Source organism: Sebastes fasciatus, chromosome 12 (assembly GCF_043250625.1).
Source record: "Sebastes fasciatus isolate fSebFas1 chromosome 12, fSebFas1.pri, whole genome shotgun sequence".
In the NCBI taxonomy this organism is placed as follows: Eukaryota; Metazoa; Chordata; class Actinopteri; order Perciformes; family Sebastidae; genus Sebastes; species Sebastes fasciatus.
Genome location: NC_133806.1, coordinates 21,480,103 through 21,493,536, shown reverse-complemented (window position 1 = coordinate 21,493,536; position 13,434 = coordinate 21,480,103). Strand labels below are relative to the sequence as shown.

The 13,434-nt window shown below is 40.9% G+C and overlaps 1 protein-coding gene across 1 annotated transcript; it reads left to right on the top strand.

Annotated features, from left to right (window-relative positions):
• The first annotated feature begins 9,375 nt into the window (after nt 1-9,375).
• On the top strand, nt 9,376-12,864 carry tmem158 (transmembrane protein 158). Its single transcript, XM_074654150.1, has 2 exons — nt 9,376-9,950; nt 11,706-12,864. Exons 1-2 carry the CDS (start codon nt 9,825-9,827, stop codon nt 12,300-12,302), a joined length of 723 nt encoding a protein of 240 aa, XP_074510251.1. The 5' UTR covers nt 9,376-9,824; the 3' UTR covers nt 12,303-12,864.
• The last annotated feature ends 570 nt before the right edge of the window (nt 12,865-13,434 follow it).

Below are 13,434 nucleotides of genomic sequence, written 5' to 3'. Positions count from 1 at the left end.
TTCTGAGAGGAGAACTATTTCTTTGATGCCAACTTCCAGCGTAAAGTGATTGCTGACTGAGAGAGCACCTCCACTCACTCTCGTCTTCATCACATAGCAGAGGGGCTCTGAGGAGGAAGATGAGGAGGAGGCAGTGTCTCCTCATCAGAGCCTCTTTCCTGCGAGCTCTCCCTGTGGCTCTCACCTTTGATCCAACGTGCAGACAGAAGCAGTGAAGGAGGGAAGAAGTGAGAGCCGGCGAGGGGAGCGAAACAGGAGGGTGGGATATCATTAGCAGGAGATAGAGTTCCTCACCCTGACGTCAGAGACATAAACCTGGAGCTCTGCTCCGGCCTGCCGTCGTACATCAGAGTTAAGTGGGCGCCTCTGCTCAGGGCACAACAGGATGTGGCTGAAGAGGAGGAATGAGAGAGGGAAATGGGTTTTTGACACAGTTCAGACACTAACTCTCCACATAGAGCCAGAGATCTGTGTGCAGATACAGAGGGAGGCTCCCTGATGAATGAGTCCGATACGCACTTCCTCATCTTTACAGTATTTCACAGAGAACTGCAGGTGCTGCTGAATGGTCTTTTATCATTTGCTCAAAATTTAAATTCCTGCTGACCCATTTGCAAAATATGCTCTGTTTCATTTTGATACTCCAGTCTATTAATAACTGTTTTGTTTTACAAAGTGAGGAAAACCAAAGTGTCTCCACATGACGGCTGAAAAAGGTCAACTAAGGGCAAACGAAGGTTACCTTGAATGTCACTTTTTCTTGTCAGCCTCCATTGAAGTGCCTTCATGTTTAGAGTCAATATAACTGTTTGAACTAAACCAGATCTAAAGCTGTGGAAGACACTGTGAATATGCCGGATGTACAGATTAAACTGTATGATTTATAGCATGTATTATGACGACCAATAAGTACAAAATATTGTGTAATTTTTCAAATAAAAGTAAAAAGGTTACATGAAAAACACAAAGAAAAGGGGAAATTCAAGCCCCTGAAAACTTGGTTTTAAATATAAAGTTTTTATCAATAAGATTAAATATCTATGACATCATAGGGAAAAATCAAAGTTAAAGTTTTGGGGGGAAAAAAACATCTGTAGGTAATATTTTTTAAGGGAATAGTTCAACATTCAAGACTAGTTCAGCATCAACAAACAACCCCACAACTCACCCCCCACATCAAATTTTGAATTAATTAGGGTTGCAACTAACGATTATTTATTATTTTCATTGTCGATTAATATGTTCATTATTTTCTTAATTAATTAATAAGTTGTTTGGTCTATGAAATGTCAGAAAATGGTGAAAAATCTGTGTTTACCCAAAGCCCAAGATGACGTCCTCAAATGTCCTGTTTTGCACAACTCAAAGATATTCAGTTTACTGTCATAGAGGAGTAAAAAAACTAGAAAATATTCACATTTAAGAAGCTGGAATCAGAGAATTTTTACTTTTTTTGTCTTAAAAAAATTACTCAAACTGATTAATCGATTATCAAAATAGCTGGTGATTAATTTAATAGTTGACACTATCTCTAGAATTGATTATTGCTAAATCCTGATTAGTAAGGCGATCAATGGCCTACTAATTAAGGCGCATATAACTACAACATTCCTGGTTTGATTCTTGTCAGGGACCTTTGTTGCATGTGTCTCTCTCTCTCCCTGCACTTCATTTGTATCTCTACTGTGTCACTATAACATTAAAAAAGTAAAATGACACAAAGAAATAGATGACATTATAAAAAGTCCTTATTGTTGCACAGAAGTGTGCCATATCACCCGTTTCCTAATTGAGACACACAAACACAGAGAAATAACCAAAACTGTTTAGCAGAGCGAAGTTTATTATTTGTGAGACCCATCACTCTTACTGAGATTCTTCAACTCAATGGGTCCCTCCTGGTTAAATAAAGGGTAAATACTAAAAAAAAAAAAACCTCTTCCTGACAAGATGATTGAGAAAAAAAAAAAAAACTTTTCAGGATAATCAACATAAACATAAAAACAAAAGTGATCTCCTCATCAGATGCTGTGAGATCTGCTCCAAGTCAATATTCTTAACGTGACACATAAGTAAAAATGATAGGTATCATATAACTGGAGCAGATGGCGGCTCGATGTCCTCGGGGAGCGTCTGAGTGAACAAAGCCAAGTTATTGCCGGAAATTTGTGGAGAAAGAACAAACTGAAATAAAACATGGAATCAGATCTGTGAAAGTCTCGTCCTCTTTCCAGTCGCCAGCTTTGTCTCTGTGTTCCACCTCTTTATGTTTTCACTGCAACAGTAAAAAAAAAAAAACAGCATGGCATCATTCCTCAGTTTAATGGCAAAGTCTTTTAATCATTTATTTTTGGTTGCATTCAAGTTTTTGGACTGCTATTACCTCTCAGGTACAAGCAGTCTATGTTGTTTTTCAAACAAATCACTTTTGAAAGCAACCAATCATCCTCCTTCTCCACCCACATCCGCCTCGCCGCTCCCACCGTGACAAACAACCCATGGTAATCACCTCCTCTCTCCCGGTTTCAGAGGACGATTGCATCTCACTAGCAGAGAACCAGATGACAAACGACCGAGCAGAGCGGCCGGAGCAGCAGTGCGTTAGCTAGAAAGCAGATGAGGGGAGAGGAGGGAGGGGCTGACTTGTCTTCACCTGTCCAAGATGACCTTTCACAATCCACATCCGCTTGGATGAGATGTAGGCCGCTGGTGCCACGGAGAAGCAATCTCACACCATCTCAGCTCCCCGAGAGCGACGAGGAGCGAGCTGATGGGTCTCTGCACGCCTCTGACTGCTGGTTCAGAGAGCCTGTTAATTGTGATGTTGTTTCCAGGGCCGGTTTCACATCGACAGCCCCCTTGTGTCCTTCACTTATCTGTTCTCGAGGAGGACAAAGGCCCCAGATAGAAACATGTTGGTACAGAGGAGATGAGGAGGTTCGGATCTGGAACAAGATCCTAAACAATCTGTTTTTTAAGAAGTGTCTGGCAGCATCACTTTCTATCCGGATCTGCTGCACGACTTTCACTCGTTGAAGATGAAAGATGAAGACAAGCTGTTCTACAAAACATTTATGTCTTCCCTCTGACTCCCTATCCACTTTGCCTGATTTTAGAGCAGCTCCTTGGCAATTAATGGAGCTAATTAGTGTACAACTCCTCAGATCCCTCTGCACTCTGCTAGATGCACTTATACCAGCTGTAATAGAGGCTCGGGTGGCAATCTTGTTAAGACACGAATACACTGACTTTTAAATGAATTCCTACATGTGTTCTAGAGCATTTTAATTGCTCTCACTTAAAGGTTAACAGTGAGATAGAGAGGCTAACTTAAGAGTAATTGGGATATGTTCAATCATATGAAGACAATATACAGTACAACAATATACAGCTTAAGTATAAGCAGAGGTTGAAAGTGACTATTTACTAGAGTATGAACAATTTTAAGGTACTTGAGCGTTTACAGTTGGTTTCTAAATTAAGAGAGTCAACTCTATACTTTTTAATCCTCAACATTTATTTGACAGCTAGTTCAATTTCATACAATTTACTTTATTTCACAAGATATCCCAGTACTACTTAAAGGGACTATTTGTAACTTTCAGAAATGCTTCTTAACAGCGACACCTGTGGCTGTGAAATCAACGAAAGTCAGCTTCGGGCTTGCGCTTGCTCGCTCTAAATATACCTGAACGAGCTTCGCTCAATACAGTGAGGCGACACACGTCAGCTAAAACCACAATATCACTCTATATCTCAGCTGCTTAGCAGTAATGTTAGCTGACCAGACGAAGGTCTCTCCATGAACATGATTTAGATCTGATCCTAGTGTTGGCTTTTCCTGCCTAAGTGCAGGCTGAAGCAACGGGGCTCTGCAGCGTGTCTCCCTGCTCTCTCCGCCCGCAGCCGGAGAGAGCAGAGGAGACACCGGCACGCGGTCGGTAACGAGAAGACAACGTAACTCTCTGAAGAGCTCCGTCACTTCACAAGACACGGGAAAGCTCTGTTGGTCTGGAGGAGCTGCAGCATTTATTTCTGCACAAACGTCCCCTGTGCATTCACTAGATATTCTCAGAGCTAACTCTTCTGCAGTGTGGAGTGAGCGCGCGTTCACGTCTAGAGGTGGAGCGAGACAGCGAGGACGCGCGCTGATTCTGAGTGAAGGAGAGCAGGCAGCGGAGACGAGGCTCCAGCCACACGCGAGCTCGCATATGCGAACGCGCATGTGTGGCGACCCGCTACATTTATACGCTTAAAAAGTTACAAATAGTCCCTTTAAAACAAAACTTTTTAATACTAAGGAACATTGTGCTGATAATACGTCTGTATTTTTATTGCAGGATTTTAACCCTCTGAGACCTATATAGAACCGTTTTTGTCGACAAATGTTGATATGTCTTTAAAGGGGAGACTCGTGGGTACCCACAGAACCCTTTTACATTCACATATCTTGAGGTCAGAGGTCAAGGGACCCCTTTGAAAATGGTCATGCCACTTTGGAACATTACTGAGCCTCCTTCCTGACAAGCTAACTGGACATGGTTGGTACCAATAAGATTCCTTAGCTCTAAAACTGAGCCTGATACAGCCTCTGAATGATGGTAAAGTCGGTCGGGATCGCCGACGATCTTGCGGGTTTCAGAGGGTTAATTAATTAGTTTTACATTGTAATATTCCTTATTTTACTTAAAGGGCTACCAAAAAGATTTAATATTGCACTTCCATAAAGCTGGGACTCACAAGAGACAAATTAAGAAGACATCAACATCGGAGCAGCAGAGGACAATCCTGACTTTTTCTCCCCAGTAGCCTATGGGTCAAGCTCCAAAAATCCTACAATTCCCATGATGCAACTCAGTAGCATCTTGGTAAATGCCCACATTTTTTAAAACGCCAGGGGCCAAGTCCGTAACACAATTGTAACCTGATCCAAGATAAACAGAAGCCTCCTTTCAGTAGAGAAGGTCTCCTCCTGATAAGCAAACTGGACCTCGTGTGTAAAATAGGTGAAATAAAGGATGAATACTTCATCACTTACTGTATGTAAGTGATATGATTTGATTTGCAGGTGTTGATGAGGCCCTTTTCAAAATGTTTGGTACACTTATAGCTTCAAGGCCTTTATTACGAGCTGTCACAATATCAGATTTTCACTACACAATTAGAAGAAGAAGAACTCGAATGATTCATGATAACGATATTAATGCAATATCCAGAGAAAATTTGAAAATAATAAAAGAAAACACCGTAACTTTGTTTATAGTGCGTTTTTTTTTCTTTTTTGGCGAATGTATTACACTCAAAATACAAGTGTGGGGAGGCGGAGAGAGTCTGTAACTATATCAATATTTAATTTTTAATTATCACGGTTATCGTCAACAACCGGTATATCGCAACACCCCTAGCCTGAATTTATTAACACATCCTCTTCTGTATCTTATGATCGCTCTATGCTGTGCTACCCAGACTTTACAGTTTGTCTCCAACTCTTTGCCAGCTGAGCGGGTCAAACTCTGACTTGTGTTGTTTCTTCAGAAAAGAAAATGATGCTGTAGCTGTGTGATTCACTCCAACACATTTATTTTGACAGACAGGACCTGAACACAACATTGTTAAGAATATTTGTGCCTGCTATAGTCTTGGCACTGACACCAAACATGCCAATAACAACACCGATGATGATGTTATTAGATTTATTATTGTTATAAACTAAACAGAATATTTCCCCACTGCTCCTGTTGCCGTGGTGATGAGTCCATGCAGTGATTGGTGGCATGACAGGAGACAAACAGGCTCAGATGTAAGAAGAGGAGCTTGAACATTGTGTCTGTGAGGATGCACGTAGCCACATCCTCAACTTCTAATTAAACCAGTTGTCTGTGTGAGACGGTGGGTCGGACTAATGGTGTCTGATCCAGCACAGAGTCAGCCAGGAGCCACTAACAGGTCCTCCTCTTGGTTTCCTGAATAAAGAGCCACACTTTGAGAAAATGAATCTTTCATACATTCTCCTTCGGCACAAGAGACTTTTATCTTCGTCCCATTTGCATTTTTGTCACCAAAGCAATTTACATTTTTATAGCATAATTAATGAACAAGAAAGTCATTTACATTTCCTTGCTCTGTTCTCCAGTACGTTGTCTGGACTGTAGAGCATATCTGATGCAGAGCGTTTGGAAACGTGTAGGAGTGCGAGTGTGCAGAAAGAGAACCGAAACAACATGATTGTTTTAAAGCAAACATGTTAAGTAATATACACCGTCATAATCAAACGGAGACAGAAAACGAGGTGCTTTCAGGTGCAAATTGACACCAAAGCGTCTTTCACTTTCAGCTGGCCCTCACATCAAACACACGGAGGCAGGCCTCCGGAGCAAATTACACCATTTAAACATCACAGAAGAAAACAATCCATACAAGTTGCATTCATGAATCCTATAGCCTGCAAAGATGAAAGAGAATAATTCATGATGATTTCGCCTCTGGTCAATGACCTAATTCTGTTAATAGCTTGTTATCTTTCCCAATGCATTATGTATACATTGTTAGGAAGAGTATTCTGGTAAAAGCCATAACTGCTCCCCCATTAAAAGCCATCTTTTCTAGGAGGAGGGGATAGTGTCTTCAGGAGGGTGAACACGATGAGAGCAAAAATGAATATAATAGAGCTGCAACGATTAATCGATTAGTTGTCAAATATTAAACTATTTTGATAATCGGTTTGAGTCTTTTTTTAAGGAAAACAAGTCACAATTCTCAGATTCCAGCTTCTAAAATGTGAATATTTTCAGGTTTCTTTACTCTATGACAGTAAACTGAATATCTTTGAGTTGTGGACAAAACAAGACATTTGAGGACGTCATCTTGGGCTTTGGGAAACACTGATTGACATTTTATAGACCAAACAACTAATCGATTAATCGAGAAAATAATCAACAGATTAATCGACAATGAAAATAATTGTTAGTTGCAGCCCTATGATATAATATACTTCCAATAAATGCAATTTTTTGGGGGGGTTTAAAAAAGTGTTGTCTTGAATTGTACTATGTCACAAGGCATACCAAATATTTTGCACAAGGTGAGGTCAAGGGTGCATTTTGTTCAAAAATTGCAAATGTTGCATGAAAACGGCAGTTAAAATAGTGAAATATCAATACAATATGTTATATATCTGGATGTATTTAAAGATGGCATCTTGTTGTAAAAAAATTGACACTGTGTGCAGTCGTGTCAGGGTGAGGAGGGTCAGTCCAGTCATGTTTCTATCATCAGGTTCGGTCCAGTTCAACTCTGAGCTGCATAAACGTAATTTTTGTAGGACTCTGAGCTCAGTGTGATTTAGGCCAACCGCAGCTTGAAACCCTACGTGCCAAAACGGACCAGGTGTTCAACCACTACTCTGGATATTTAGACTTTTATTACAACTCCACAAAACTGAGATTAACTGCAGCTGTGTCCCCAGCAGCTGTAAGTGTAATCACATTAGCTGTTTGTGATAAAGTGTTTGGATCCAAAACACAAAGAGGGTCAGGGAGGGGAGGGGTGTCGGTGAGTGTGTCCTCTCCTCTTCAGCATCTGATGCAGCAGCCAGGTGAGGTGATACACACTGTGTACAAAACCCCTGCTGCTGCAGCCCAGTGGAGGCACATGTTTATTGATGTGTCTGGCTGCCCCTGAGTACACAACGTGGCTGAGAGACACAAACAGCAACGTACAGAAAGCTCTCAGAGCAGAGAACAGATGAGCAAACAAGCAGATGGATTACGGACTGTTGGGTTTACCTCTCAGAGATATTTACATATAAACCAGCTAGACACTCATATACAAAATGTTTTATTGTATTATTATTGCTTTTGTTTTCTATTTATTACTCGAGTATACGGAGAAGAGTTGATTCAACTCATTTTAAGCCAACAAAATAATACATAGATAAATGAGTCACTGCTTTCCCACCAGACTTCTATTCGTGGCAGTGTAGAGGTGGATTTGAAACAGCATTTAGACCTTTATGATTGTAAATAAATATATCATTGCTATTATGAATGAATGAATGAATGAATGAAAGACTTTATTTCAAACATAAAAATAAATAAAAACAGATACAAAATAATAACAAACTAAAAAAGAGTAATAGTGTCCGAAAAGGAGTAGGTAGAAGTAAAACTTATATTTCCCTACCCCTTTCTCACTTCTCATCTAATAACTCATATATCATCGAATGATTATATAATATAATATATAAACTATCCCAGATTTATTTACATCCCAAATTAAATATATGAACAGCATCCCAAGTTTATTTACAAACCCACATATCCATCCGGAGTTAAAAAGTAGATATAAACCAACCCTAAAAGGGGCTGTTTGTAACTTTTTACACGTATAAATCTACCGGTTCGGGATCCCATCAGCGCTCGCATATGTGCGCTCGCGTGTGGCCGGAGTCACTGCTCCTCTGCCTGCTTGCCTTCACTCACACCGCGCGCGTTCTCACTCCACCTCTTGACGTGAACGCGCGCTCACTACACACTGCAGAAGAGTTAGTAGCTCTGAGAATATCTAGTGAATGTTCAGTGGACGTTTGTGCAGAAATAACTGCTGCAGCTCCTCCAGACCAACAGAGGTTTTCCTAGCTTGTGAAGTGACGGGGCTTCGCAGAGAGAAACGTTATTGTCTCCAACCGGGTGCCGGTGTCTCCCTGTTCCTTCCGGCTGCGGTCGGGAGACGATAACGTTTCTCTTCCTGCTTCAGCCTGGCTGCTTCAGCCTCCAGGGCTGAAGCAGCCAGGCTGAAGCAGGAAAAGCCAACACTAGGATCAGCAGTGATTCATGGAGAGACCTTCGTCTGGTCAGCTAACATTACTGCCAAGCAGGTGAAATATAGAGTGATATTGTGGTTTTAGCTGACGTGTGTCGTTTCACTGTTTTGAGTGATGCTCGTTCTTGTCTATGTAGAGCGAGCGCGAGCCCGACGCTGACTTTCGTTGACTTAACGGCCACAGGTGTCGCTGTTAACAAGCATTTCTGAAAGTTACAAATAGTCCCTTTAAGCCAACAAAATAAATACATAGATAAATGATTCACTGCTTTCCCACCAGACTTCTATTCGTGGCAGTGTAGAGGTGGTTTTGAAACAGCATTTAGACCTTTATGATTGTAAATAATATATATCATTGCTATTACAAAAACGTCACCAGGGTGATGGTGCCACGGGTTGTTCTCTGCAGGTTGTCTTATTTTTGTAATCTACTAATCTTTTCTCATCCTGGAGAGAGAGAGAATAAACCCGGATTTTGTTTTCATTTCATTGAGAAAGTTGTTGTTGAGCATGTGTGTGCGAGGATTTCTGATTGGAAGATGTGTGTTGAACTTCTGTCCCTGCGCACTGGAGGCACTGGAGGCTCTCCTCTCCTCCTCATCATCACCACCACTCCTCTGTGTTTTCATGCTCAGCTCTCAGTTCACACCTGAACAAGTGACAGTCGGAGGTGGGAGTGTCGCTCAGCTCAGAGAGGCTCAGGAGCCGAGATGTGATGCTGCTGCTGCTCACTGTAAAGTAACGCGATTGCATGAAGGACGCATTTTTGGAGAACAAAGTCAGGAGGAAAAATACCCCAAATAAGGGAGGAGGTGGTTGGACGCGCATGTGACAAGGAAGGCTTTCCATTTGTACCATCAGTGCATCGGTGCAGGGGATTTCTCCATCGGGAGCTGCGTTATTAAACATCACCTGGGCACCTTTTTGAAACAGTGCACATTGCCTCGTCTACCAGCGGATCACCACAGCACCATGCGAGCAGGAGAGACGCGCCCAGCTGTGCGATGCTGAACGACCACCAGACGCTGCTGCTGGCTCTCACCGCGGTGGCAGGACTCCTCCAGAGATGCCAAGGCTGGAGCGACGAAGACCTGCTGCTGCCGCCCATCAACTCCTCCAACAGCTTCCTGGTAACAGCAAGGATATATTCATTTTATATATATTTTATTTCCTCACACACACACATGCATGCTCAACAACAACTTTCTCAATGAAATGAAAACAAAATCTTATTCTCTCTCTCCAGGATGAGAAAAGATTAGTAGATTACAAATATAAGACTGCAGCCTGCAGAGAACAACCTGTGTTACCATCACCCTGGTGACGTTTTTGTAATAGTCAAGTCAAGTTTATTTCTATAGCACATCTAAAACAACATGAGCTGACCAAAGTGCTTTACAGACATAGGCAGAATAAAAACAGGTCAACAGTTTAGACAACTCAATCTCACACATCCACAGACAGAGACCAAGATAAAATCCATGAGTAAAAGACTGTTATAATGAGCATTTATAAAAGGCCAATTTGTAATCACAATTCAAGTACATTCAAAAGCCAAAGAAAAGAGGTGTCTCGAGCTGTGCTGTGAAAGACTCTGTAGAGGGAGCAGATCTGATGTGATAGCAATGATATATTTATTTACAATCATGAAATGCTTGTTTCAAAAACCACCTCTACACTGCCACGAATAGAAGTCTGGTGGGAAAGCAGTGAGTCATTTATCTATGTGTTTATTTTGTTGGCTTAAAATTAGTCTAATTTAAATATACTGACAACAAAAGAATCACCCAATTAAATATGTTTACTTTCTGAACTCTGAAACAGGTTGTTAAAGCTCCCAAATGTCTCTCAGTGATATGAGCTCAGTGTCCACATGTGGATATGAGCTATAAGGAAAGAAATATAAAGTATATATATATTTTTTTTTAAACTTTGGTATTCCTAAAAATTCAATTAAAAAGCTCAAAACTATTTTTTTACGATCTTGCTTTTAATTAATTCCACCTTTTTTTCTAACTTCATTGTTATTATTTTGTATTTATTTTATATTTCTCATACTTGTTTTATGGTTTTATATCTTAAAATAGATTTTTACCATTATCAACTTTGTTTTTATTAACAGTATTATCCTACTTTAAATCTCTTTAGGATTCTGTTGTTTTCCCTTGTGTCCCCTGTTTGTTTGTTTTTATACCTGTTATTAATTTGTTTCTTTTGTGAAGCACTTTGAGCTGCATTTTATGTTATGAAAGGAGCTATATAAATAAAGCTTATTATATGTATTATTATTATTATTATTATTATTATTAATATTATTATTAATATCATTAAATGTAATTGGACTTTGATGACCCTAAAGGTCACAATAAGCTGAGAAACATGATGGGATTCCCAGTGACAAAGGTCACATCGGTGACTTTCACTGCACTAGATAGCTAAAAGATCAGAAGTTAATCTACATCCCACACAGGAAAGATTAACTTTGGATCCTTTATGTAACCAGAATACATGCATGAATGGTGTTGGCATCCCCGCTGGACCAGCAGGGGCTTAAGTGCCTTGCTCAAGAGCACCTCAGCAGTCGTGATGAGGTAAATGTAAGGGCTGCTCTCTCACTTCTCCATCAAAATTTATCCCACTAGTCTAAACCACTGCTCACATGCACCAATATAAATCCCAAATAATAATCAAAATCAAATTATAGTCCCAAAATGTATTCTTTTGGAAGTGTAAGTGCCAAATGGGAAAGTGAAAATTAAGTAATTTGAATTAATTCCCCTTCATTCAGTGATAAAACTGCAGTAATGCAAGAATGCAAGGACAGAATTCATACAAAATATTCCCATAGTCTTTTTTTTATACCTGTGTTATTAATTTGTTTGGAGGTGGACGTGCGCTTCTCCAAGAGGTCCGTGGAGGAGAGCGAAGACGCCTCCTCCTCCTCCTCCTCCTCTTCATCCTCCATGCAGACTGTGTCCCAATGCAACGTGAGCGTCCAGCGGCTGCTGCCCACCTCGCTGGTGGCCCGCTGGGACATCAGCTTCGGCTTCCAGTGTGACGTGCTCATCTACACCACCAACAACCACGGAAGGGCTTTCTTCTCCGCGGCCTTCAACCGGGCCATCTCGCCCGTCGTCGTGGAGCACCTCGGGGTCAACGGGGGTCAGCAGGAGCTGCGGCTGTGCGTCGGCTGTGGGATGTCCCAGTACCGGAGGTTCAGTCAAGGTCAAGGTCAGGGCAGGTCAGGGACGAGGGGTCAGCAGAACGGGGATCAGGTCGCTTTCTGCTGCGTGGATTTCAGCCTCGACGAGCTGAAGGGGGACAAAAGTTGGAGGCTGAACAGGAAGCCCATCGAGTCGACACTTGTGGCTTGTTTCATGACTCTAGTGATCATCGTGTGGAGCGTTGCTGCGCTCATATGGCCGGTCCCCATCATTGCAGGGTTTCTGCCCAACGGGATGGAGCAGAGGAGACCGAGATAAATTGAAATAACCTTTTATTCTAACTATAGCCTGTGCTGCCTATACTATAACTGTAGCCATTCAACTGTTCAGCTGAGTGAATGAGTGAGGAGCTTTTTGGGGACATTTTTGGATGCTTTAGTTTTGTGGTTAGAGCTCCTCCTCATTATAGGACAACCAAGGTAAAGTATGATGGATTATTAATACTAGCCAATAGTAATCTATACCGGGACCAACACCAATGTGTTTTGTATACCCTTGTAGGCCTTTCCTATAGTCAGCGTAAACTGTGCACACTTTTTTCTCTTTAAAACTGTGTTTTTAATCTTTCTAGAAAGTTTTTTGCCTTATCCCATGTGTAGAACTTTTGCACTGAAAACTGCTGTCACATATATTTAACCTATAGTCAAAAGTGAATGTTATAGTTTGTTTTTTCCCAATAGAAAAAATAGATGTTGTTTCTGATGGACATAGAGAGGGGTTTCAATAATTATATTGTTAGATTTATATAATGTCAAGTTCAATATGCGTGCTTATTTGTATTCATGTTTCGATGAAAATAAAATTGATTATAGGCCATATACCTCAGATTCTGTCTGACCTGTTCTCTGTAGCCTAAATCAATTTGCTGCAGACTTATTTCAAGTGAACGCAGCAGCATGTGATCCAAAGTTGAAAAAAAAGGCTTTGAGCCATCACTGACAAAGTCTTTGCCAGTTTATTAGGTACACCAAACTAAAACTAAAACAGTCCTGCGATAGAGGTTTTATTGAAACTGTTTTAGAGACATGTCGATACAACTGTGTGATCATTTTGGAGGATGTAGTTTGCATTATGCTGAGAGGTGTTTCTGTTATTTAGTCTACCCCCCCATTGATATAGATGATGTGAACAAAATAATAGAAACACCTGTCGGTATAACGAAGCAATACAATTCAACAGCACCAGAAAATGCAGCCTCCAAAATGACCATCAAGTTGTATTTTAACATGGATGATAGAGGAGTGTATTGACACTGACTTTTCTTATCTCATACACAGTATACATGCCTGGCTATGTGACTTAATACAACTCTAATTATACATTTTATCTTACTTGACCCCTTAGAATGACCCCTTTCAGAGTGTCAAAGAATGAATGCATTATGAGCAGC